Source organism: Stegodyphus dumicola, chromosome 11 (assembly GCF_044657685.1).
Source record: "Stegodyphus dumicola isolate Sdum_Otavi_A_Nest chromosome 11, ASM4465768v1".
Lineage (NCBI taxonomy): Eukaryota > Metazoa > Arthropoda > Arachnida > Araneae > Eresidae > Stegodyphus > Stegodyphus dumicola.
The window spans coordinates 78,552,239-78,580,110 of NC_140778.1; the positions used below are offsets into that span (position 1 = coordinate 78,552,239).

A 27,872-nucleotide genomic window follows, 5' to 3' on the forward strand; every position below is an offset into this window, starting at 1 on the left:
ATACATTCACAGTTACAAAATATGTAAAATATATTTCTTTTAAATGCTTGGAATATTCGGAAAACTATCTAAATTCAAAGAAATGGTAAAATACGTTTCACTTGCAGATTCTTTGTTATTTATTTGATTATATCACCATTAATAACAATGTTCACCCCCCAGAATAAAAAATATATTGTTTATGTACTGAAGTCTTGGTTTGCTTTCCTTGAAAGGTCAATTAATCTATCATCAATGACAATAGCTACCTTTTAAATACTTTTAATTTTGGCACTTAAAATGTTTGCATTTCAAAATAATATTTCTATGCAGCTTTTAAATAATTTTTAATGCAACAGAAATCTAAATAACTTCAAATGCTGGCTAAAATTCATTCCAATAATTCATTGCTTTAAATTTCTGTTCCTTGCAGATGATACAGGAAAAACCTTTTCTAATAATATATTTCTAATTCTACCAGGAATTATTGATAAATAACCCGATGAAAAAATTGATACAGGCATAGATGGAGAAGATGTAAATAATTATTACGAAATAATGTGAAGCAGTGTTTGCATTCAAAATATAAGATGTTATACTTATGAAATTCTGCACTTCACTTTGGAACTGTACGAATTTTCGCTCAGAAAAGACTGAAATTCAGGATATATTAGTTACACTTTTAAGGAATAAAAACAATTCAGAATTTACCATACGTTACATTCGTACATACGCAAAGAAATACGGACATACGTAAAAAATATAGCAAGTGTTTGCAAATAACATTGAAGAAATTTTACAATTCCTTAATGCTGTTTATTTAATTCTTTTAAATAAGAAATAAAAGCGCGAATATACGTTAACAAACTAAGCGGGAAAATTCAGTTTACATTACTGAGAATTACAACATGTAAACAAATTACATCTAAATAACGAATTATTAAGCACAATATATGGTAACAATTATTAAATGCACGGAAGGATCGGTTAAATGTAAACTTCGCCAAAATTGGCGATAACAGTTCAAAGTTGGTAACTCGGCGAATTCGGTGGTCGTAGGTAGCAACCTGATTCTTCAAACGCTTAGACAACGAATCTGTTCTCGTATGTTCTGTGTGTGCTCCGTTTTGCCGCTGGGTGGTGGTGCATCACTACCGGATAGAGCTGGAGCAAATCGCATGTATTCGTTACCGAGTAACGGGTACATCGGTTGACTCGAAGTACCGATTCGGTACTCACAAATTCATTTCGTTACTCGCATCTGTCGTATGATGCGGTTTATTCGAGTACGAATGATGCGGTTGCTATTCGAATACGTATGATGCGGTTTCTATGCGAATACGAATGATGCGGTTTCTATGCGAATACGAATGATGCGGTTGCTGTTGGAATACGAATGATACATTTGCTAACAATACCCGTGTGCCACATTTTTCATTGATAATTTCGAATTTTTTTGGTTAACTCATCGGCCAAACTCTTGTTTACATTATGTGTTTTAGTTGAAATATTGTTTAGTTGTTGATATTTAAGAAAATGATCAATTTTGATAGCGTGAAGCGTTATTTTGTATTTACTTTTCACATTTAGATTTATAGTGCATATTATGTTTGTAATTTGAAAATTTAGATAATTATTGATTTTTTTCTTGAGCGTGCCATAGGGAGATTTTATTGATTTGAAATATTTACATACTGCACTTACGTATTGTTTAAATAAGAATATGTAGGTTAATATAAGTTCTTTACTTCCTTGTACGAAATAAAAAGGAAGTAAGTATTGTAATCGAGAAAAATTTTGGGGTATCATATTTCAACGGAAATATCTATTTTTGACGATTACAGAATCCATGGGAATTATTTTTTTTGGATGACGTCTGTACGTACAAACACATTTCTTTTTTTTTTTTTTTTTTTTTTTTTTTTTCCAGAAACGGATTGTTAAATGTAATCCCATTTACTCTAAGCTGATACTTATGACTAATGATTATGACTCTAAGTTGATACTTGAAAGGGATTTTTTCGTGATGTGTAAGTACGTATATATGCATTTCGCATAACTCAAAAAAGATTAGTTCTAAAACGTTGAAATTTTGTATATGGGCCCGTTATAACATCTAGATATGCACCTCCCTTTTTATTGCAATCGGTAATACTACAAAACGTAAATATGTATATTTTAAAGAAATTATAATTAAATGTAAAGTACATATATATATATATATATATATATATCGTTATAATTAAATGTAAAGTACACACACATATATATAAATATAAAATAAAAGCCAAGTAAGGCGAAAATAAAAGCCTTGGTTTTTATTTTATTTATTTATCACTAAGTTACTTGACTTTTATTATTTTACCAGAGTATAGATAGAAATTTGGTTATGTAGCCTGTTCTTCTAAAACGACGTTTCGTCGCTGCCTTCCCCCACCAATTTCCTTTTTTTCCATTTCGTATTATTTGGTTACGGCAATGCACACTAGGGCTATTGTCTAAGGGAAGGGATGCCTTCGTGGAGGACTTTTTAAAGGAAACTGGCTCATATGCAAGTTACACATGGGGAAAGCCACGAAAACGCCCGTGCAGCCAGCCGTTAGCCGGGAATTGAACACCGGAACGAACTATTAGTCTTCAGCGACTTTACCGCTCGAACGCTGGTGGGCTCTTCGCTGTTTGCAAAATAGGTGTTCACTTTACGATAAAGCAAGCACCTGTTTTCTTCAATTAAAACAGGTTATACGATGACTCTTACTACTTCATTCTCACTTAGCTTTGATTTCTAATATTGATTCAATATATTCTGTAGACATTCTGATTAGAATAATGGATTTAAAACATGTGCAAAAGGTGTGTATCTGAATATAATTAGGTTTTTATAACATAGGGCCCATTTTATTAATTTATAAAACAATATTATCGCTGTTTAGAACCACATTATCGCTGTTTTGAAAGAAAGCAAAAATGTGACAAATGTATAATGAACATTAATATACATGCTTTACTAGAAATTCACCCTTTCGTCATTAGCGCTTCTGATGAAAGGAATGGGGAGAAGCAGCAAACGAAATAGCGAATAATGGACAAATAACGAAATCTAATCTTTAATGCCGTCTCCCAGTTTCTTTAGCCCACCAGCGGTCGAGCGGTAACGTCGTTGAACACTGGTAGTTCGGTCTGAGGTTCGAATCCCGCGAACGGGCTGGCTGCATGGGTGTTTTCGTGGTTTTCCCCATGTGTAAAGTGTATACCAGCCATTTTCCTTAGAAAGTCCTCCACGAAGGCATCCCCCTTTTAGGCAGATAGCCCTAGTGTGCTTTGCCGTAATTAACTACACCAACCCAGTTTCTTTATTTGTATTTGGGAAAGTTTTATTGCCATTATGAAAAGTGAAATTTGATATGGATACCGCATAACTTTTTAAATTATTCTTATTTTTGCTGCACTTCATTTAAACTTATTTCCTCGAATTATTCTAACTTAATTAAGCGATACCCGAAGGCAAGTTACAAATGGCATCAAACACTGCAAATTTTGAAATTAAATTTCCCGGTCAATCTCTGTCTACGGGACTCAAACTTAATGTATTTTTATTTTTTCATAATGAGTATAAAACTTTGCCAGCTATAAATATAGGAACCAGAAGACAACATTAAAAGTTAGATTTCATAATTTGTCCAAAATTAATTCTTTTTAAAATTTGACATTGACAAAACATGAATATTTTCGTCATTTAAAATACTTCTGTATTTTTGTTGCACCGTATTTAAACTTGCTTCTTCGAGTTATTGACATTAAATTACATTATGTCCGTTATCTATTAGAAAATAATTATAGCAAATCATCTAATTACGACATCTACATCTCTAAGAGGTCACTTTCTAAGAAATCTGTATTTTTGAGAACATAAACAAACATTGGTAGTGAACATCACCTTTTTAAGACCACGACATGTAAAATCCTCTAAAAAGCATGAATGGTTGAATTTAAAGAGGACCCATTGCTTTTAATAAAGAATGTAACATTAATGTTAATTATACATGTTTTTGGTGTGTGTGTGACAAAATAGTGATATCGTGGTTCTGTTGTTTTAGAAATGTGTGAAATTAAAAAAATGGATACTATATAACAAAAATGTTGTTATATTTAGATACAACACCTTCTGAACACGTCTGAAATTCATTCTTCTGCTCAGCATAATTCGTCTGCATAAAATAATAAATAGTATTAGAAATCAAGAGCTAAGTCGGAGTAGAAACAGTCATCTCTTCTAAACCATTTTAATTGAAGTAAACAGACTTTCGTCTTATCGTAAAGTAAACACCTATTTTTCAAACAGCGGATAAAACGGGATAGACGGAATTGGTGGGGGAAGGCAGCGAACGAAATGACACTTTTTGGAGCTGGAATGAAATGAGGAAGGACGAAAAGGTACTAAGCCAATAAGACAAGCATGGTATTTTACTTTATAATTTAACTATTCATCATAAATTTAACAATTATTTTAATTTTTATTTGTCTTTACAATTTTGTTAAATTTTACTTATAAGTATTTTATATTTCAGTTGCTAATTATTATGTTACTTTACTTATTCATTATTTTAATGACTATTTTTTATTATTTTAATTAATAAGTTTTTTACTAAGTAATTTTTTATTATTTTAATTACTAATTAATTTTATTATTGTAATATTTATTTTATTTTTTCCTATTTTCCTGACGGCCTTCCGTAGGCGCTTCTGACTTCTGACTTTTGTGACACCACAAAAAGAGGTGAATTATTTCCATCCAAAAATACGACATAAAACTCCCTATCGCATAGGGCCGTGTACCGATAAAATAGGTTCAGGAAACGAATACCGATGGATTTTACCGAAAGTAACGAGTAACGATACGATAGTAACGAGTACTGGTTCACCGAGTAACGAATACATACGGGTACACAATTTCTCGTTATTTCTACAGCACTACTACCGGATGAGCAGATGAAATTGCGGCGGAGGGGGGGGGGCTTATTATAATTGGTAACACGCCTGTTTAGAGTAGTATGACTGTGCTCTTAATAATTAAAAGACTAAACACTCAGAACCATAGGGTACCCGAGTTCCTAAAACATGATTAACGTGGGCCGCAATAATATAAGGTTTAAATAATTAACTAAAGTTTTTATTTTTATTACTCTTATTTTTATCTAAAATAATAGGAATTACATCACTTTTCATGCTTAAAAATTTGACATATTTTTAATGTATCTTAGCAATTACCTTTCAGAAGAGGCTAGGTGTTTATATATGATAGATGATTAGAATGAAATAAAGAAGTAATAATGAATAAAAAAAGTATTATTGGTTCTCTGAGATGAGATTTAAAAAAAAAAAAAAATATTTCAAGATTTTTTATTGGTCATCAAGTTAGTAAACCACTGCTTTGAGTAATTAATCAAAGTTTGACTTTTGAAAGATAACAAAATGTATAATGTTCTTATAGTTTTATTTACAATGCTACTCTAAAGGATTTGAATATTATTGAAGATTCTTGGCAATGTCCAGTTTATTGTGAAAAAGGCAGGTGTTTCAAAATAAAATATTTTAAGCTATCAGCAAGTAAATTCAAAAAATAACTTTGAAAATTGCTTGCATAAAATGTATATTTGAAATGTATTATTCTGTAATGAGTCCATTAATCTATTATATGTACTTAACATATGAAACACAATTTTGGGAATATTGACAAGCAAAGCACTTAATGAAAAAGACACTTTTAAATGTACTAAAATATTAGTATCTGTATGAACAACAGAGAATATATGTAATGAGTAATACCATGACCAAATACCTATATAAACAAAACAAAATTAAGTATTCTCATCCTTGACACTTGAAAAAGTAATCCTGCTGTGCAACATTTAGTGAATTTCTGATTGCATGATATTGCAAGTATTTTTTTAGATTTTTCCTACTAATGGTTAAGACCATTGAATACTGGTAGTTTGATCTGTGTTCATATCATGGTTAAAGGGCTGGCTGCATGGTTGATTTTTCTAGTTTTCCTCATATGTAATGCAAATACAAGCCAGTTTTCCTTAGAATGTTCATAAAGGCATCCTTCCTCAGGTCAACAGCTGGTATGCTTTGCCATATTCGAATAACCTAAACTTTCCTTCAGATTATACATTGAAAGGTTATATCTGTAGTAAGCAGGACAATGATCATTCAGCTTCTATCCGTGTGGAAGGAGTATATTTAAAACGTCAGAACCATGGGATTCATAACAAAATCGACCATTAATCTTGAACATTTTATCAAGTGTGCCGTTTTTCTTACGTTATGGGTTTCACTAACAAGATATTCATACTTTTGTTCAAGTTCACAAGCAGTTCAGCAATACAGTTGCTGGATACTAGTAGTCTGACCCTAGTTTGAATCTTCAGTGCTCAGTATCTTGGGCCTATAAGCAAAGCATTTACGACTCATTTATGATACAACATTCTGAGAAGTGTTTCATCTGCCTTTCTCATACACCTGAATGCATCATTCAGAAGAAAATGATGTTGCTGCGTTTAATTTCATCAGGCCTGATGAAAGGTCTAGAATGCTGCAAGTGCTGGTTTTTTCCCACATCTGTTATAAGGAGAAATAATTTCAGCGATATCCTGGAACTAGAATTATCCTAGTTTACATATGAATTTGTCAACAGCATATGCTATTTCCTAAAAATCAATGAAAATATTGCTTTTTTTATTCTCATTTTGGATATTTTAAAATGCAGTAATGTATACAGCATTGATTTACGTCCATTTTAAAGTAAATTTGCTGATCATTTCTGTTTCCAAACATCTTTTTAGAGATGGACTTTCTTCTTTCCAAAGTGAAATGTGTGTCAATACAATTTATTTCAAATGACTATGGCATGACATCTAGTCTTCACTTTGGCATTCATGTTTGTTTCATTATTTTACGGAGACATTGCTATTTATTTTTAAGTGTTTTTAATGTGTTATTGAAAATATTTGTAATATACGCATTTACAAAACTTTGCATTGACCAGAGATATAAAGTTAGTCTTCAGTTAAAAGACTTGTTTAGGATTGTGTAAAGTTGAACAATTACTTTGTTTATATAAGTTGAATAGGAGACTGTTGTTTTATGAATTTTTTTTTTTTTTTTTTTTTTTGTAATGTTGGATAGTTTCCACAGGCTTTGGGAATTTTCTTCATTTGATTATCTCTATGTAGTTGAATAGAAAAATATTTTGAAATTATCAAAATAAATAAGTTATCTATTTTGGAGATTAATTTTGATAACCAGCATTTTGTAACAGCATCATGTTCTTAGGATATGCTAAGAATATCGTCAAAAGAAAAGAGTCAACCAACGTGTGCAGATCTGTGATAAATTTTACTACTTTTTGTTATTCCCATGTATATGTAGTTATATAATGATTTGAACAACTGTAATTTTGGAACACTGAGAAACAACTGCTTCAAGTGATTGTTAGACTGTAGCTAAATTACTTCAAGTTGCAAATGTGGTCTCACGGCTTCATAGTTTATATTGCAAGGCATGCTGAAAATTTCTAGTTACATTTGAATTGCATTGAAATCTGTGTTTAAACTCAAAATCAGACTCAAAATGCAGGTTTTTTTTTAAGGCTATCTTCATAACTATTGCATTTTGACATTTAAATTGTTCATATGACAAAGAAATGTGAAAAATGCTAAGTTGAAAACCATGCTGTATCAATATAAATTAAATCCTGTGACTAATCACTTACTAGTCCTGTGAAAATTTGCAAATATGACTCTGATTTTTTGTGATTGCTTTCTAAATTAATTGATGCTATATATTTTAAAATTTCACACTTTACAGAACAATGTTTCTCATTGAAGAATGGCACAATTTCATTAATCAGTTGCCAAACTTTCTCGAAAACACATCTTGCACTAAGCCATCTTACTTTTGTTTTGTGTAATACACCACATGCAAGTATTCAGATTTTAAGGGCTTAAGTAAATCTCGTAATTCCCTGTGGATACATCAACAAGATTGAATACTATTCCCAAGCCTCATGGTTACATCAAGCACAGGTTTAATGTTCAATGGAAATTTAAACAGACCACTTGAAAATAGTTAAAATTTCCACATTCAAAAAAAAAAAAAGATTACCTTTCTTCATTTCGTTACATTATCAGTAATTCTCGCTTTCTGGGGAATTTTCAGTGGGAGATCTAAATCTTGTTATACTTATCTGTGTTCATGATGTAACAAAGTCGATGAGCACAGTATACATGTCGATGAAGTGAGATAACAGATATCTATGTGAACTCATGTTATGCGCAAATCACGTGATATTCCTTTACGTTTTATTTATACAAATACAGTATACATTGTATAGCCGAAACAAAAATGAATATATATTTACAATATACATTATGTATTGCATAGTAAAATCCTAAATATATTTTGATAATTTGCTGAATAGAATAATATATATCTATATAGAAGCTTTAAACAGGTAGTTGTTCACTGGCCATAGTTTGTCCATCCATGAACTCAACTTTCGGATTTGATAGAGTGAGATTGTAACTACATTTTCAGTAACTTATTTGATAAAATTATGATTTGAAAGTTCAAAATAGATTTAAAATCAGAAGATGAATTTAAAAGAAATACTGTGCCTAAATATATTATTAATAATAATTAATGAGCCCACCAGCGGCCGAGCGGTAAAAGCTGCTGAACACTGGTAGTTCGATCCTGGGTTCAAGTCCCGGCGAACAGGCTGGCTGCATGCGCGTTTTCATGATTTCCCCATGTGTAACATGGATACGAGCCAGTTTCCCTTAAAAAGACCTCTATAGGGCATCCCTCCCTTTCTGTGGAATGCCTAAGGGCGGAGCACGTAATTAGAAAAAAATAAAAATAATTAATAACAAAAAAATTAAGTAATCATATAATAAATATATGCAATATCACACTTACATGATAATTTATACAAAACTATTCCTACATGATTTTTTAATGAAATTTTTTTCTTATTCATTGATCACTCAGAATAGCTCTCCAATAACAATAACCGAAATCAGGTTAGGGTTTGAGGGTTAGTTAAGGAATATTTTGAGTTTAAAATTGCTGGTGGCATGTATCTGTTTGGTTTGGTGTGTTTTAATTATGTCAAAGCATGCAAAAAATATCTGCGTAAGAAAAGGTGTGCCTTTGAGGAGAACTTTATAAGGGATTTTTGGCTTTGCATTCCTGTAACATATTGAAGCACCGTGAAAACACCCATGCAATTAGCTGTCTTTTTTTTAGATTAGGACCTAAATCAAACTACCAGAATTCAGTCACAGAACATCAGTTGGAAAGTAATGAATCATAGTATGCTTGTTAGAGTTACATGCAAAAAAGTTAAATTCTGCCCTTACTGTTTCTGAGGTTAGCATGATTGTTAATAAAAGTGGATATGTTAGTTTTTATTTTATGACACATGCATACATAAGCACACACTTATTTATGCATGCATAAGTAAATCACAGCAGAATATAATTTATTCCGATACAAACTTTATTTTTTACCTAGTCAAACAGTTACAATAGTTTATATTTCAATGAAAACATTGTTTATTTCATTTATGTGATGAGAATTTATTTTCACTCATACTTTGGAAAGCATTTTGAAATTATGTAATGAAGGTACAAGTAGTAAAAGTGCCTTTTTGTTTTTCTTGTGTTTTGACAATTTCCCAAGAAACTGCACTGTTAAAAACAGGAATATTTTCTAATTTTATATTCTTAAAGCATATTTAAATTTCACCAAGTTATTTTTCAACAAATTGATAACTTTGCCATGAAAGACTCATTATTTGCTGTGATCTGCAAATATGATCTGGTTCTGTTTTAAATGGAGAAGACATGTATGTATCACCAAAACAGCTAATGAACAGTCAATTACGATCAACGCATTTCGCGGAAATTCGTTAACAGGCTGTTTTTCATTACAAACAGGAAATAGCATACTGCAAGCCAGAGGGAATATGGAGTTAGGGGATCTATGGGAACATAATATCCAGTCCTTTCATTGCTATTAACGATTTTCAGTTATTACGGTTAACCTTTTTAAATATCTTGTAACGTAACTGTACACCGCTAAACTCATGGCCGATTAGCCGTTGGCGAGTAAATACGCTTCGCCGCCAACGGATCCTCTGCCGAAGCGCCAACGGATCGCAATTTGAAGCAATGAATAAACAAACTAAGCTTTATGAGTGCTAAAGTGAGAAATCATGTTAGTCCGAAAGAAACAAACTTATTTTCATGACATTTTGTCCTGAAAATCATACCATGTTATATCGCACTAAATGTATCTTCTGTTCAAAATGTATTAGTGTTTTATACACTATGTGTGTGCCTGTTTGCACCAACTACTTTGCTTAATTTAAACATTCCAGGTTCAGTCGAAACTGTAACATCTCCCAGAATGCTATGAAATAGTGATAAATTCTTCATTATATTTCGAGAGACCCTGCCAGTTTACCGAATATATCTAACTACAATGTGTATTGGAAGTTGCCATGTTGTATAAAAATTTCCTAAATGAGCTGATGCCTACTCACCCAACAGAAAATCTTAAAATTCATTTACACAAAAGCCTCAATAAAACCAACATTTCCTTCTTAATGCAGGATAAGATGTAACCAATATGAGGTATGTAATAAATTATTTCCCGACACCTCTAGTTTTGAAATACATATGTTTATTCACATAAAAGAGAAACCTCATGTATGCACTGTGTAGCAAGTGATTTAGACTGAAGAGTTGTTTAAACAAGCATGTATGTATTGATACAGTAATGAAACCTCGTGTATGAGGTATACAGAGAGTCATTAAGAGAGTATGGTTCTTTAAACAAGCATCTGCATATACATACAGGAGAAAAAAATTTGTATGCAAGAATTCACTTGGACGAAAAACTACCTTAAACATGAATATGCTTATTTTGTCAGAAAAGAAACCTCATGTGTGTGAGATATGTAATAAATCATTTACACGAAAAGGTGATTTAAAGGAACATAAACTTATTCACTCAGGAGAGAAACCTCATGTGTGTGAGGTATGTAGCAAGTCATTTACACGAAAAGTTCGTTTAAAGGAACATATGTTTATTCACACTGGAGAGAAACCTCATGTGTGTGAGATATGTAGCAAGACATTTGCTCGTAAAGGTGATTTAAAAAAACATATGATTATTCACACTGGAGAGAAGCCTCATGTGTGTGACATATGTAACAAGTCATTTACACAAAAAGGTTATTTAAAGGAACATATACTTATTCACACTGGAGAGAAATGTCATGTGTGTAAGATATGTAACAAGTCATTTACACAAAAAAGTAATTTAAAGGAACATATACTTATTCACACTGGAGAGAAACCTCATGTGTGTGAGGTATGTAACAAGTCATTTACAGTAAAACATCATTTAAAGAAACATATGCTTATTCACACTGGAGAGAAACCTCATGTGTGTGAGATATGTAACAAGTCATTTACACAAAAAGGTAATTTAAAGGAACATATACTTATTCACACTGGAGAGAAACCACATGTCTGTGAGGTATGTAGCAAGTCATTTACACGAAAAGATCGTTTAAAGGAACATATATTTATTCACACTGGAGAGAAACCTCATGTGTGTGAGGTATGTAACAAGTCATTTACTGTAAAACATCATTTAAAGGAACATATACTTATTCACACTCATTTAAAGGAACATATACGTATTCACACTGGAGAGAAATGTCATGTGTGTGAGATATGTAACAAGTCATTTACACAAAAACGTAATTTAAAGGAACATATACTTATTCACACTGGAGAAAAACCTCATGTGTGCGAGATATGTAACAAGTCATTTACACGAAAAAAGACTTTAAAGAAACATATACTTATTCACACTGGAGAGAAACCTTATTTGTGTGAGGTATGTAGCAAATCATTTGCTCATAAAGGTGATTTAAAAAATCATATACATATTCACACTGGAGAGAAACCTCATGTGTGTGAGGTATGTAACAAGTCATTTACTGTAAAACATCATTTAAAGAAACATATACTTATTCACACTGGAGAGAAACCTCATGTGTGTGAGATATGTAACAAGTCATTTACACAAAAAGCTAATTTAAAGGAACATATACTTATTCACACTGGAGAGAAACCGCATGTGTGTGAGGTATGTAGCAAGTTATTTAATAAAAAATCCAATTTAAACAAGCATATACTTATTCACACCAGGAAGAAACTCCTTGAGTTACACGTGTAACAAATCGCTTGGGTGATAGAAAGATTGAAAGACTCGTGTCATTCAAGACAGAGAATAAGAAGACTAATGTTTTTTCTGGAAATGTTAGATTAATAAGAATCTATGCTTATTGTGTACATTAAGGACTTGTCCATGCCGTAAAAAAGTATCTTTGTATGGGGTTTGTTTAACTTGTCATTTCGCCTTAATTCTTAATAAATAATTTAGTTGTTTTCACAAGAGGAAAACCTTATGATTGCAACAAAAGTCGCACGTTATTTTAAAGTGCTTCTGATTTAAAGCGACATTTTTTTATTCTTAATATTTAATTAGTAATGATAGTTTTAAATTGGCATATTAGAACAAATGAAAAGTAAGACACTGATTATACTGTTTTTAATCGGGGAATTTATGTCACATGCCTCGCATTCATGTAATGTCATGAATTCTTTGAAAGTTGAGAATTTTCATTCACATTTTGCGCTGTAATCCACATTTCAGTACATTTTTCTAAAAAAGTACAAACTATGAATTATGGTTTTTTGTAGTATTTTTAGTGCTGTAAAATTTAGGTGTTTCTTTCAACCTCCTTAGCTTAGAGAACTCCCTTTTTAATGTTAAGAATGCTTAGAATTTTGATTTTTGCAAGCTTATGTGTTCAGTATGATACGTTTAAAACATTAATTTTGGCCTATGTTTTTGATGCCACCATGCAGCTTCTGATGTTTTCCAACGAAATTTCTTGAGGAAGTAAGGGTGGTTTATATATTTTTATTTTTATCCCCGTGGTACTTAAGTGCTAATGCAGTCATCTTAATAAAAGTTGCCTTATTTTCAGTATGTACCAAACTTTGGCTACAATTAACATTGCCACCTCTTGGCTGTCAAAATCCGGGAGAGGAAAAAAAGTTTCTGGAAGAAAAAAAAAAAAGCTTTTTTTCGGTTTTTTCAGTTGCAACTGAAAAAAACTCCGCCTTCTTAATCTCATTTAAAAGTATTTTTTGAACTGCAGGAGCAAGCTCACTCTCACAAATACTTGTACATTTTGTTCTACCACAAGAAATCGTTTTTGACAGAGAAGAACCTGGAAATAGAGTGCTATACAATTTGTGCAATCCTAGCTATTAAAAGTGTGAGGTGTATAATCCTGTGACAGACTGAAGTAATTTCAATTGCTGATATATTTTCTTGTTCTTCGGAAGAGTTCTTCATGAAAAAGTTCAAAACCGATTTTGATGAATCTCTATTCAATATTAGCTACTAATGTTTCTTGCTTTGAGAATGTACAGTTAAAGCTATAACATCCTCGTATTTAAAATTATCATTTTCCAAAATACTTTACATTCTTCGTTAAAGTTGTCTCTCTTCATAAGCTAATCAAATTGAGTTAACCACTTGTCTTGAAATGACGTCGAATATTTTGTCTTTATTTGTGGCACTTGTTCACTTGCAGAATCAGAATCATTTTTTTTTTCACTAGATGTTATTATGAAAGCATTTAAATAATTTCAAAATATGCACATGTTTGTGGATAGCTAGCTAATTGCAGGCTAATTGAAAAAATGGATTGAAAATGAGAGGGTGGCGTTAGATGAGGACACATGCACGATACACCAGCATGAAACTACTACTCATCCTGTAAGGTGCTCACTCACCGTAGATCGCTACTGCAAAGAATATGTATTGACATAGACGTTCTTTGGCTGCTGTGCGCAGTTGTGTGATTTTCGATGCTCTCAACCATTTCTTCTGCGCACACTGTGTCGTTATTTTCAAGAAAATTTATATTTCAGGACAGTAATATTTATTTTAAATTTCTTCCTGGAGCTGGGAGATTTTAATTTTCACATCTGAATTCCGGGCAAGGTGGGAACCCTAGCTACAATGTATGTGCATAACCAATCTTCCAGCAAACATGCTTATTATTATCCTTCAATCAAGCACTTCTGCCATTTTGTGTGCTTTCTTTTTCCTATATTCTAAACTTTAACAGTTTTTATAAACAAAGTGTGATATTTTTTGCCTTAAGCTTCATTTTAAAATTCAGCCTTGCAGAATTTGTGAGCAATTTTACCACAATTCTATAATAAAACTTTCTGCAAGAAAACGGAATTTTGTAAAGGGAACCAAAAGGAAATGCTTCTCCTCAATAGCCGAGTGCTGCATGAACTGAATTCTGTTTTTTTTTTTTTTTTTTTTGGAGGGGGCAAAAACAGATAGGTGTGTACTTGAGGACAAGAAAAGTGCAAAATAATAACAGAAAGATTTGAAGAAAAAAATTTTTTTTAATTCATCACATATTTTATTTTATAATTCAAATTTATATTTTCAAATATAATTTCTTTTGATATATTAATAATTTTTACCAGTTTATAATAAATATCTACAGTTTCGTAATCTTTCTGAAATAAAGCTGTGAAAACCATGAACTTGCATCCAATAAGTAACTTTTAACTTTTCATCTGTAAAAAATCAAAAAATTGTGCTAAGGTTATTGCTTTCATATACATAACTTGTTTCTTTCTCATGCATCCATGCAAAATGTTTCAGATAGGTTTATACGGTACTTTTCCATTTTGCCGGCGCAAACGATAAAGTCGCCAATAATGGTACAACTGATGCCAAACGGAATATCTTCGCTGGTAACCTTTACACCTCATTTTCCAAGCAAGTCGCAGACATTTTTTACCAGATTGATTGTTTCTTTCAATACTGGTATTTACATAGAATGTTTACAAAGATAATTAAATTTTATGCCCTAAGACCATTCACAGTAATTAAGTCGATTAGGACGCAATCACACTGCTCACCTGAAGGCGAAAATATAGAAAAGGCAAAACCAAGGGTTAAATTCATCAATTGTAATGAGAATGCCCTAGCGAAGTAAAGCACTATGGTTTTACATAATTTCTGAAAAAGCTATTTGTATCAATTGAAATAATTCTTGCATTTAAACTTGTATTCCAAATTAAGATTTAGCTTGAAATTAATGTAGATAATTACTGAGAGAATTAGATTTTTCTAGCGTAGTTTACGTGAGATGAGAGCAATTGGGGTCACGTGATACGAACCGGCGAATCATGATGTTGAACCACGATAGCATGGTAAATTCTTAAATTAATATCTTTTTACAAATTTATTGGCTTTTTACAAAATTATAAACCATATTAAAATGTTTATGCCTTCAAAATAACTAGCATTTGTTAACATTTTTTATTTATATACTGTATTTTGTCGCCAACAAGGTCTGCTTGGCGAGATTTGCGCCGGTGAAAGGGAAAAGTACCGTTTATACTTCTGTGTCTCTGATTATTGTCTATTATTAAATATTTAGCTTTGACATCTGGTTCCTGTGGAATATGCTGACTTTCATGTTAACACCTTCTAATTCTTGTTTTGAAATTTTGAACAGTGGTTAAATATTGCATCACCATGTCCATGCTATAGTTTGCTAGTGCATTATTTTAAATTTGCTCCTTCTGTGCAGGGCTCAAATACTTAAAAGTATGCAGGCAGCAAAAATCGGGAGGCGGCCGGACTGTCGCGTAACACGATTTAAGTATTTTAAATTCACTGCAAAAATGCAAGAGCTTTTTATACTGTTTGCCAATTTTGTACTTAGTGAGTATGATATAAAAATTTTATTAGTCATTGAACTTTTTTTTTTTTTTTAAAATTTGGAGACTGTTGTCTTAAGAAAATTCGTGGGCAGTCTGTTACTTAGGGACGGGCCTGGTTGTGTGATTAGGTATAAAAATGTTTCTCAACTTCAATAAGCTTTCAATCAATTTTTACACATATCAGCACTGTAGAAAAACCTCATGTATATAAAAAGGCATTTGGAAAGTATCTTTTCCATAGATATAAGAAATAGTTATTTACTAAATGTGTCTTTAAGAAATATTTTGTTTTCATATTGCCAAAAGAAAACATACTTTTAACCTTCAAGGACACATACTGCCTTTCTATATTGCGTGTACCAAAGTAGAGTCTTGTACTTACCTTATATTTCCTGCTTTGTTTTGGAAGTATTTGCACTGATCAGCTTTAAGAGAAATGGGAGCCTAAATTGATTTTGAAATTCACTGAGGGAGCATGATGAAATATTTCTTTTATAATGCAACATAAGAATAGAAAGAATCTGAAAATTTCGTACTTTATTGACTCTATTGTTATTTTTAACTGAAGAGATATTCCATATAAAAATTATATTCAATTGATGTTTGCAAACAGGACTCCTCTAACAGAAATAAGAATTATAATCTGGCAAAGTTACATTCTTAACAGAATATAATTTTGCGGATCATTTTAATTTTATTTCATGTGACTAACTGAAGTAACATTGCATCTGTTGTACTCTTCTTGTTTTGTTTAATATTTTTTTTTTTAATTATCACTGTTTTTGTCATTATTTACAGCCTTAAAAGCTATGGGGGGGGGAGAATGTACATATTGAATTTAACGAGATATTTAAATACAAGAATTATAAAATTTGTATTGTGAAGTTTGCAACTACATATTTTAAATACCTTTTGCATATTTGGAAAGATTGTTTTGATTTAAATCAAATATTAACAGATATGTGTCCATTATCCGGGATGATCTATAATCCAGACCTCAAAGCCACAAAATTATGCATGCGCGTAAAGCCAGTAAAGCGTGTACCCATGTGCGCTTCCGATAGTGAAGAAAGTAACAGACAATGTTATTAAAACCGAAACAATTTCGATTGAACAGTTACTCGGTATTCTCGACACAGCAGTTACAGGACTTTGTAACTGAACAAGGAATTATGTCTGTTTATAGAATTAAAGAGAAAGTATTAGCACAAAAAACAAAGCAACTTAAACAACTTACATTGATAGAAATGTTTACCAAAGTAAACAAATAAATACTAAGCTTTTTTTTTGTAAATTTTGATACCCTTTAGATCATAATTGCTCTTTATTTCATAAATTACGGTTTCATATTTTTAATTGTATAATTTCTGCATGCCATCTCACCAGAATTCAATTGATGATCTATAATCCGGAATCGCCGAAGGCCCGAGGAGTCCGGATTACGGACTTTGTACTGTATAAAAAGTCATGAAATCATTTTTGCCAGTGCGACTTGATACAAGTTCTTAAAAATTAACTTTTCCTGAATATTTTTAGATTTACTATTTAATTTATTTTTAATACTTAATACATCAAGCATAGGTATAAAAATACAGAATTTTTTCAAAAACTCTAAAGGGGACAATGAGGAAATAAGTTTGGTAAATATTCAGTACAATGCACATTTATTCATATACAAATATGTTGTAGAACTTAGATGTTAACATGTTACCTCTTTCAAACAAATACAATATTTACATTTATGTATGAACTTTTACAACACTATTTAAGTATTTTATGTTATTTGCAACATAAACCTCGCCATTCATTGTTAATGTTTTTACATACTTCATTATTTTTATTAGTTTTTAACTGATAGAGAGTGTAATGCTAAACAATATATAATAATATAACAAATAACTTATCTAGTAGACATTACCCTGTCTACTAGATAAGTTACCTAAGTGCAAAATACATAAAATCGACTTATGTACAAAATACCTATGTTAGAATGGGTTTTGTAGAAAGCTAATCACAAAATTATAATAAGTTCAGTGTTAATTATAAAATTCATTGGTCATACTGGTTATATTTACTAATTGATTGCAATGAAATAACTGTCAGGTAAATGTGTTAACGTACGGAATTGTGAATGCATCTCTAAATATAAATGAATGTCACCTGTGGTAAAAGTATATTTATGGGTACCCCTTGGCAAAAATTGGTGTGTTTTGGTGCTACATGGATACCAAGTTCGCACAATTCTTTGACTTGTTATGTTGGCTTTGTGTAGTGGCGATTTTAACACCAAAAAAAAAAAAAAAAAAAAAAAAAAAAAAAAAAAAATCACCACTACACATAGACAAAATAACAAGTCAAATAATTGCATAAATTAGGCACTGCACACTCTCTTGATTTTAACCATGTACACATCGATGTACTTTCACTTAAAAAGTCAAAGGAGCACCCAATGCTAGGTAAACGTATATTACGAAACATTCAACTACTCAGGTTACCATAAATGAAACAACAACTCTTGGCAATAAACGAAACAATAACTTGGCATTAAATGAAAGAACTTCACGTTAACACAAGAGGTACTCTTCAGTCTACTCTAACCATCAGGGGTATATGCATGTAAGGTGTAAGAAAATACGATAGCTGCTTTAGAAAAATAGATGGTGACCTCAAAATTAACATTTCCAGATTTTGTGTGCTTTTCCTAAATTCATGTGTTCTCCCAGATTTGAGATTTTTCTTCATTATATAATGCTTTTTGAAAGAGGTAAATAAAACTAACCAGTCATAGATTAGCTGTACTTGTACATCAAACTTGTATAAATACCCTTTTCAATTAATTACGTCATTATCTCTTCTGCTGCAATCCTCTCCCTAGCTTCTGTCTCTCCTAACGTATCTCCTACGCTCTGCTAAAATGATGTTACCCCATTAACTTGTATAAATTGTATGTGAGAAATCGTGATCACTGTAATTAAAGAGTATATTGTTATACACTCATCTCCATAAATTAAGGATAATTCGGTGTCAAGCGGAAATCGAACTCTAAAATAAATATATCACCTGTAAAATCACTACACACATCTTCAAGAATCATATGCAAACTTCACGAAGTAACCAGATGACGCCGATGGTACGTAACAATGACAAGAGTGTAAGAGAGTGATATATACGGAATACAGGCAAAGAAGTAAAATTGTTCGCAGGTGCTTTATAAGCAATTCAGTGCAATAACCGAATAGTTATGACACAAGGACGCATTTGGATGATTTTTTACGTGGTAGAATTATCGGTCTGAAATGTTGGCGTACCCAACTGGAATTATCAGACGAACTTGGAACTGCCCAGAGTGTCATCTCCAGGCTTTGGCAACGATTCCAAGATAATGGTAATGTGAGTAGACGTTACAGCACAGGTCGCCCCAGAGTTAAAACGCCGAATGAGGACCAGTATTTGGCAGTTAATGCCAAAAGGAACAGGCGGAGCACAGCCTCAGACCTGTCTCGTCAGCTCTCTTCAGCCACTGGTATGACAATTTCAAGGCAGAACGTGTACAGACGCTTAGAGCAGATTGGTCTATATGCTCACACAAGATGTCAGGTGCATTCCACTTACTACAATACACTGTCGCCTGCGGTTAGCCTGAAGTAGAGAGCATGCATTGTGGACACCGAAACAGTGGGCTTTTGTGATGTTTTCCGACAAGTCCAGGTTTAGCTTGCAGTCTGATTCTCGTCGGACTTTCACATGGAGATCTCCAGGTACCCGTTACCACCAAGAAAACATCATTAAACGACACCGTTATGGTGGTGCAGGAGTGCTCGTTTGGGGTGGAATTATTCTGGGTTCCAAAACTGACCTGCAAGTTCAAATTGGAACCATGACAAGCCAAATCTATCGGGACCTCATTCTGGAACAACATGTACGTTTGTTTTGGGGCGCCATGGGCGCACAATTTGTGTTTATGGATGACAACGCCCGTCCTCACCATGCAAACATCGTAAGCGAATGCCTTCAATCGGAGGATATCACCCCTATGGACTGGCCAGCATTCTCACCGGACTTGAATCCAGTAGAGCACGTGTGAGACATGCTTGGCCGACGAGTTTCAGCCCGTCAACCTCCTCCTACATGTCTACCGGAACTTCGGACAGCATTGCTTTTTGAGTGGTGTAATATCCCCCCCGCCAAGATCAGATCGATAATTTGATACTCAGCATGCCTAGGCGTTGTACGGACTGTATTGCATCGTCTGGGAGACATACAATGTATTAACAATCATACCAACCATGTAATATTTTTTTCTTTTAAATAGGTTCTTTTTTAATTTGCTCCAGGGAGAAAAAAATCGCTAATTTTTTTTTATAATATCAAACATATAGCATCTTGTTTTGCTCTTTACCTTTTGTTTAATAAATAAGCTTTACAAATAAGTCAAATTTGTTTTGCTTCTAACTCTTCCTTTGCCTAATTTTGCATTATCCTTAATTTATGGACATGAGTGTAGATTAGAGTCGAAGGAAACGCAAATAGAGAGGGGGCAATTTTGTTGGACAGAAATATAATTTTTAGATCATTTGATTTAAAAATGTTAAAGCCAAGTAAGAAAGTGGGTTATCTCCATAGAGTAAGTACATCATACGACGATAACCATTTTATAAGAATTTAAATGTTTTCCTCTGATTTGGAGCCAAGGCTGCTCTCCGAACTTTATCCTGACTTAGCTAACACAAACAAACAAGATCATTCTTTCTCTTCTCCTCTACCGGAATATAGCTCATTTCTCTAAACACTCCTGTTTTTTAAGTCTAAAAAATATAATAATTTATAATTGGGGTTTAGAGTTTTGCAACAAGTAAGATGGTCGCCATCATATTTTATTACAAGCGTCTATAGAAAGAAGGCAACTTTTGGAATCAGGATCTGATGCAAGGAGGTTAGAATAGAAGGAGGGAACGTTCAACTCAAATGGTGAAGCTTGGCGGCCAGGTTCCTGTTATCGCTGTGACTTGTGCAAGGAAGTCTGTAATTGCAATATTTTTTTCTTTTCTTTTTGAAGCATGTCAGCTTGTGTTGTATATGGATGCACAAACAGATTTCGAAAAAGATTCCTGGGATTACTTTATTATTTAGTATTGATTTTCTTTTCTTTTTTCTTTTTTTTTTTTTTAAGTAATTTGATAACTATGGTAAAAAATATCACAATGTCGTGTTGTTTTATTTCCAGATGTGAAAAAAGGACTTAATAATAATTAAAATATGTTAAATACATTTTAATGTTTCTGTTTATAGCTGGCATCTTTGTTCCTTAACATACAATGATGTATGCTAGGATTTAAACTGTATAATTTGAAAGTTTTAGGTAATTCGTTTGATAATTTTCATGAAAAGTAAGACATCAATTGTTACTATTTTTATGAATTGTAAAGGTGTTAAATAAAGTAATGCTTCTCTTTATGTATTAATTATTATTCATTTTTAAGTTTTTTGAACTGTTAAGAATATAATTTGTGCATTTGATCAAGATAAACTAACTTTTCTGTTGTTAAAATTTTTTTATATAAATTTACGAATTTGTGCGCAGTATAGCGATATAAGTAAGTAAAATATTTACACAACTGAACGTGTGGAAAGATGTATCCAAAAATATAGGTATATTTCTGTAATTCAGCTTAATTCAAGGCAATTTTTTAAGATTCATAAATATGAAACGCGCATAAACTGAAATCACTGAATTCATATAAATCTATTTTATTTTATTAATATTTATTTTCTTGTTGTTATACGGTTGTTGGTTGTGAAAAGAATCTATTTAAAACTTTCATTTAAAAAAAAATGCAACCTGTGACTATTTTTTTAGATAATTATCCGCTATTAATTTCAGGTTAAGTATATTTTAAATGATTCTTTAATAAATTACAATATTGTAAATAAATCAGAAATATCACTTCTTAAAGGAAAAACTGGAAAGTACACCCAACAGGTTGCTAATAAAACCTAAACAAATTCTTGAAGTATGCAGAAACATTATTTTTAAAGGCTTTAATGTTATGCACATGCATTTAGATTTCGAACTATTTCTTAATGATTTTCTGTACGTAGTAAATTACGAATATCATCTTTATAACTTTAAAACAAAAAACTAACAATAGCGAAGTATTTCATTATAAATTTTACATATTTTTACTGGAAAATACATGCACGGAACAGCTTAGAAACACGTACATGTCATTGACGTAATGCAATGTTTTGAAGTCACAAACATGGACGCCGCTTGTTCGGCGGAGGTTTCATTCCCCGATAGTGGAGGAAACGGCGAACCCTCCCTCCTTCTATTCTAACCTCCTTGATCTGATGTGCATCTCACTTTGCGCACGTGCTGCCACACTCTTCATGAAATCCCTTGTTTATTTACATGAAGTACCATGTGGTTTGGAATCTGTGTCATGTGGTTGAGAATGATGCATTTGTATTAATTCTGCATGACATATCTGTATATGATCTACAGTGAATACAGTTGAATGAATAAATCCGTGTTTGTTAAAAAAATTAATTTATGCTTGGAGATTTAAAAAAAAATTTTTTTTTGCTAATGCAAGTTATTAAGTAGTGTATTTTTTCATTAAAAATGGTTCCTTTTTAATTATGCATTTAATTAATTATGTACAATAAATAATAATAATATTACGTATGACTGTTTCTAATTAAGCATGCTTATCTTCTGTAAATTATTGTTAGAACATGCAAATGATAAGGAAATACGCTATTTTATGCTAGTTTAATTTTTAGCAGGTAATTACAGGACCATGACAGAGAGTGCCTATTATTTGTTTCTGAAATCATTTTATTGCACTTATACTAAGCTTATGCGTTAAGGGGTATTAAAAAGCTTATTTACGGCACATATGAGCAAATTCTGATGCATCAGCTATATGATAATTTAAGCATTGTGTGTTGCAACTGGAATTGAATAAACATAATAAACATTGTTTTATAATTAGGGAGGCATCTAGCAATAGAATGTAGGAACTGCAGAGATTGCATTGGACAGCAAATTGACAACCTAGTATCAACCCTGTATAAAACACATAATGAATCTGCTAAATTGACCACCTATGGGTTCATCCAAAATTCCTCAATAGACATTTTTAGTTTTGAGTTTTCTTCAAATTAAGAAGCATATATGTTCAGTTATAAAATGTTTAAACGTGTTGTTTAAATGAAAATTCTGTTTCTGTGTACAAACAAGCATAAGCACTTATTATTTATTGTATTATTATTTGTACAACAAAAGCTTATTTTTTAATCATTTATTTTCCAAAAATTATCAGTTTTTCTGTCTGTATGGGTATTGTGATCAAAAGCATTCATTTACCCACAGTCACATAGCTTTAATTCCATTTATTGTATCTGACACATTCATTACTTTATAAACTTTAAATAGAATCTATGGTGTAACTTAATCAAAAACAAGAGAGAAAAAATGGGGAAAAATTAGATAAAAAGTGAAACATAGGAACACAACCAAAATATATAAGCACATTTTTTTATCTACTTCTCTGATGTGAATTTTATTATAACAAATGAGTAGCTAATATTCATTGATAAAATATTTGATTTTACTATTTGCCAACATTCAAATAGCATTTTCTGCATTTATATTTTGTATTCGCATCCTTTTTTCAGTTTCATAATTAATACTTATTTTCTCATTTCGTAGACACCAAACACTGCTCAGGAGTGGCAAGCCATAGAAGAAGCTTTTTCTGAAAAGTGGAACCTGCCACACTGTGTTTGTGCCATCGATGGAAAACACATTATGATAAAAGCACTAGTAGGGGGTGGCAGCACATTTTACAATTATAAAAGTTTCAACAGCATTGTGCTGATGGCATCAGTTGATGCAGATTATAATTTTACATTTATTGATGTTGGATGTAATGGACGAATATCAGACGGAGGAGTTTTTGCTCAAACAAGTTTATTTTCGATGTTAGACAATAACTTGCTCGATCTGGCCAGCCCAACACCTTTGATTCCAGGTAGTGAGCCTGTGAATTATTTTATGGTTGCAGATGAGGTGTTTCCTTTGAAACGTTATCTGAGGAGGCCATATCCTGGTAAAAAAAATCTCTCCTCAGCAAAGGATTTTCAATTATCGACTGTCCAGGGCAAGACGTGTTGTTGAAAATGCATTCGGGATATTATCAAATAGATTTCGTATCTTGATGCAACCAATACAGCTGCCTCCTGCGACAGTTGATAAAATTGTTTCTGTATGCTGCTGTTTGCATAACTTTCTACGAGAAAGACCATCCAGGCACCAAGAGTCCACCAAGTATACACCAAGAGAACTAATCGATCATGCAGATGAGGACTTTAATTTTATACCTGGATCATGGCGAAATGAGGAATCCCTAAGTAAGATGAAATCACTGTGTAAACAAAGTAGTTATAACGCAGGGTCTACTGAAGCAAGGCCGATGCGAGAAAAAATTTGCAATTTTGTAAATAATGAAGAAAAAGTTGCGTGGCAAGATAAACATATAAAATATCATTAATTTCTCGATATATATTCCCTGATTTCTCAATATATGTTATAATAAAAATAAAGATTATTTATAATTATTTTTATTTTATGTTACAAAATAATGTTGTAAGTAGTAAATATATCTAAGTTTCTTATTTATTTTCTGTTGTTCATGGAATCTAATACATTTTGTTCTGTCTGTTCATCTGTGAGAATTTGGTATACAGTCAAAACTCCTTAATCCGGATTCGTCGGGACTTCGGCGACTCCGGATTATCGATTTTTCCGGATTATAGATCATCAGTTTAAATCTCAAAAGATGGCATGCAGGAATTCTAAAATTAAAAATATGAAACCTTAATTTATGAAATAAAGAACAATTATAATCTAAAGGGTATCAAAATTTACAAAAAAAGCTTAATATTTATTTGTTTACTTTATTAAACATTTCTTTCAATGTAAGTTTTTTTAAGTTGCTTCGTTTTATGTGATAATACTTTCTCTTTAATTCTATAAACAGACACAATTTCTTGTTCAGTTACAAAGTTCCGCTGTTCAAGTCCCGTTAATTGTTGTGTCGAGTATACCGACTAACTTATCAATCGAAATTTTTTCGTTTTCACTAACCTCTCTGTCACATTCTTCATGTCTTTATCCATTTTTTGCAGCAATTTCACTTTTTGTTTGATAGACATCGAAGCATACTTTCGTTTTGTACGATCCTTTGGGAGCTCCAGAATCGGAAACTCTATTTGACATAATCGAAAGTTCAAGTTTACTTTTATAAAATTGCTCTTACAGTCTGCAAAAAATAATAATCCGGATCCAATTCGAAGATTAAGGAACAACGCAATCATCAACATTAACTGAAATAGATAATTAGATAATTTTAGATTATGCCGTCCGTTATACATAAAACGTGCACGAAAAACGTATTCTGCGCTTGCGCACACGCATATGCACAGTGGTAAAAGGTCTTACGCGCACGCGTAAACGCCTATGCGCATTTGTCAACGCGGCGCATGCGCAGAAAGTTTTTAGCTTTGAGGTCCGGATTATAGATCTTTCTGGATTATGGGTGTCCGAATTAACGGCTTTTGACTGTATTTCCCAAAATGTTCACTTGTACGTTTATAATTAAAAAGTACCGGTACTTACGTATTATCGCAACCAGGTCAAAATTCGCATAAATTGCGAAATTTGGCAACCCTACTTACGGCAACCCTTTGTGTTATACATAGTTTTGTAAAAAGAGCATGTGGAGATTCACAAATTTTCCTGCGTTATCGTGCAAATTTTTGTAATTTATAAAAAAATAGCAGTGTACATAGATAAAGTGAAGAGTGTGCGCAATTCCATTTTTGTGCAATTCTGGGATGTTTTTTTAAGTAAAAATAAGTCGACGTGTACATGGTTATGGCGAATACAGTTTTTAATCAGTGCTAAAAGCAATAGCCAAAAGATTTCCTCCGAAAAAATAATACTGCAACTTATTCAAATTCGAAACCGGAATTTTTATATTTTAAAAGAAAATAATATAAAAAACTGTATTAAAAATTATCTGTAATTAATAAATGTACATTTTCTTTCTATTCCTACTTTTTTTAATCAAACTTACAAATAGCGTCAAAACTTACGAATATCGTCAACCTGGTTGCGATAATACGTAAGTACCAAAGTACCTTAAGATATTAGATTGAATGTTGAAACGTCCTTATGAGAAAGAAAAAAAAATTGGCTTTTGCTTCAATAGAATTGCATGTAAAATCATAAATGTAAATCAAAATTTTATTAAAATTAATATGTTTATGAATTTTGTTATGAAATATCACATATCTTTTTAAGCAGTATAAATCAATCTAATTTGTGTTTAAGCAATACAAATTAATGTAGTAGTATGTGGTGTACAAAGAGTTTAAATATTTTTAAAAGAAAAAAAAAAGAAGAATGTCTAAATTAATTGAATACTAAGCATCTGTAAATCCATGTTGGCATATAGAATGATATAGATAATATATTGTAATATCAGTGAGTCGTAGAAACTTATTCAAGTTTGAAGTTTATTTTTGTGGACCTCACATCAGAGTCTACAATAATAATGTTCCATTATTAATATTTAAAAAATTCAAATGACAACTTATTGCAGATGTGAAATGACAATTTCAACTAGCTAATCAGTATCTTATTCTATCGTAATGGCTCTCAGGATTTTTCATTTCTTAATATTGTGATTTTTAATGAGATGTATTAAGAGTGTATTTTTAATCAGATTTTCTTTCATACGAATTTTTTGGAGCATGATATGATACTCATTGGGATTGATTGCATAGTTATGATCTTGCTTTTTTTAAGAGAATTTGAAATATATTTTTGAATATTCTGTGTAATGTTTTTGCTATAAAACATCTTTAGAATGAACCTTTTTTTTAATATGTAGACTAAACTTCAGATATACTTTTAATATATTAATGTATTAATAAGATTTATGTATTTCACTTAATGTCCACATGTGTATTTATTATTAAAAAGCATCTTAGGATCTCTGATTGAATCTTGAAAAATCTTTATGGGAATGAAGAAAAGAAAGAGTTCATTTTGCTTCAATATCATTGCACCGAAAAATAATTATATAATTATATAAGCAATATTTTAATATATTAAAATAATTATATAAATAATTATATAAGCAATATTTTAATATATTAGAATTAATGAATTGATATTAATTTTATTATGAAATACTATATATGTTTGTTTAGTATTCAAGCAGTATAAATCAGTCTTCATAATTTAAGCAATATAAAATCATCTGAGAGCCTTAACATATTTTTTCTTTTTATTACAAAATGAAAACATCTCATGTTTAGTTCATTACATATGTTATATTTTCATTGATATTAACATACCGTATAATTTTTATAAATAATTTTGTGTCCATATTATTTCTGTATAAAAGTTCAGATATGTTTCAGTTTATTTAAATCAGCTCTGCTATATTTACAATATCACTCGAATCTTATTTTTATTTTCTGTTTGATAAATCGATAGAACGGTATTTAGTATTTAAATATCCATCATTACGATGTAACATAGTACGTTATTATTCCTAAAATTCGAAATATTAGTTGTAAAAATTAATTTAACTTGACTTGAGTTTGAAATAAAACGCTGCGTACTACATAAATGAATCAGTCGGCTGCGTCTACCGGGGAACGATCGCCTTCGATTGTGACGTCACAAATCGGTGGAGCAGGCCTGTAGATATCTAGGGGTCTAGTCTGGACACCCGTCGAGATCGATATCGGAAAACCAGTCGGGATAAGGCTCCTCTAAATATAGGAGCCTTAAGTCGGGATTCTCTTTCGACTCGACTGCAAACGGGAGAGCGAGTCTGACCCCTTCAAATTCCGTCGACGGGAAATGAAGTGGAGATTCCGTGCGGA

The 27,872-nt window shown here is 31.7% G+C and overlaps 1 protein-coding gene across 1 annotated transcript in view; it reads left to right on the forward strand.

The window, feature by feature from the left end:
• The window catches only part of LOC146994144 (uncharacterized), an 82,503-nt gene extending 63,023 nt beyond the window's left edge, over nucleotides 1-19,480 (forward strand). The window contains exon 2 of the mRNA XM_085826881.1: nucleotides 11,036-19,480. Within this exon, the coding sequence (XP_085683007.1) occupies nucleotides 11,036-12,303 (1,268 nt within the window). The 3' untranslated portion in view covers nucleotides 12,304-19,480. The remainder of the gene's footprint in view (nucleotides 1-11,035) is intronic.
• Nucleotides 19,481-27,872: the final 8,392 nt, after the last annotated feature.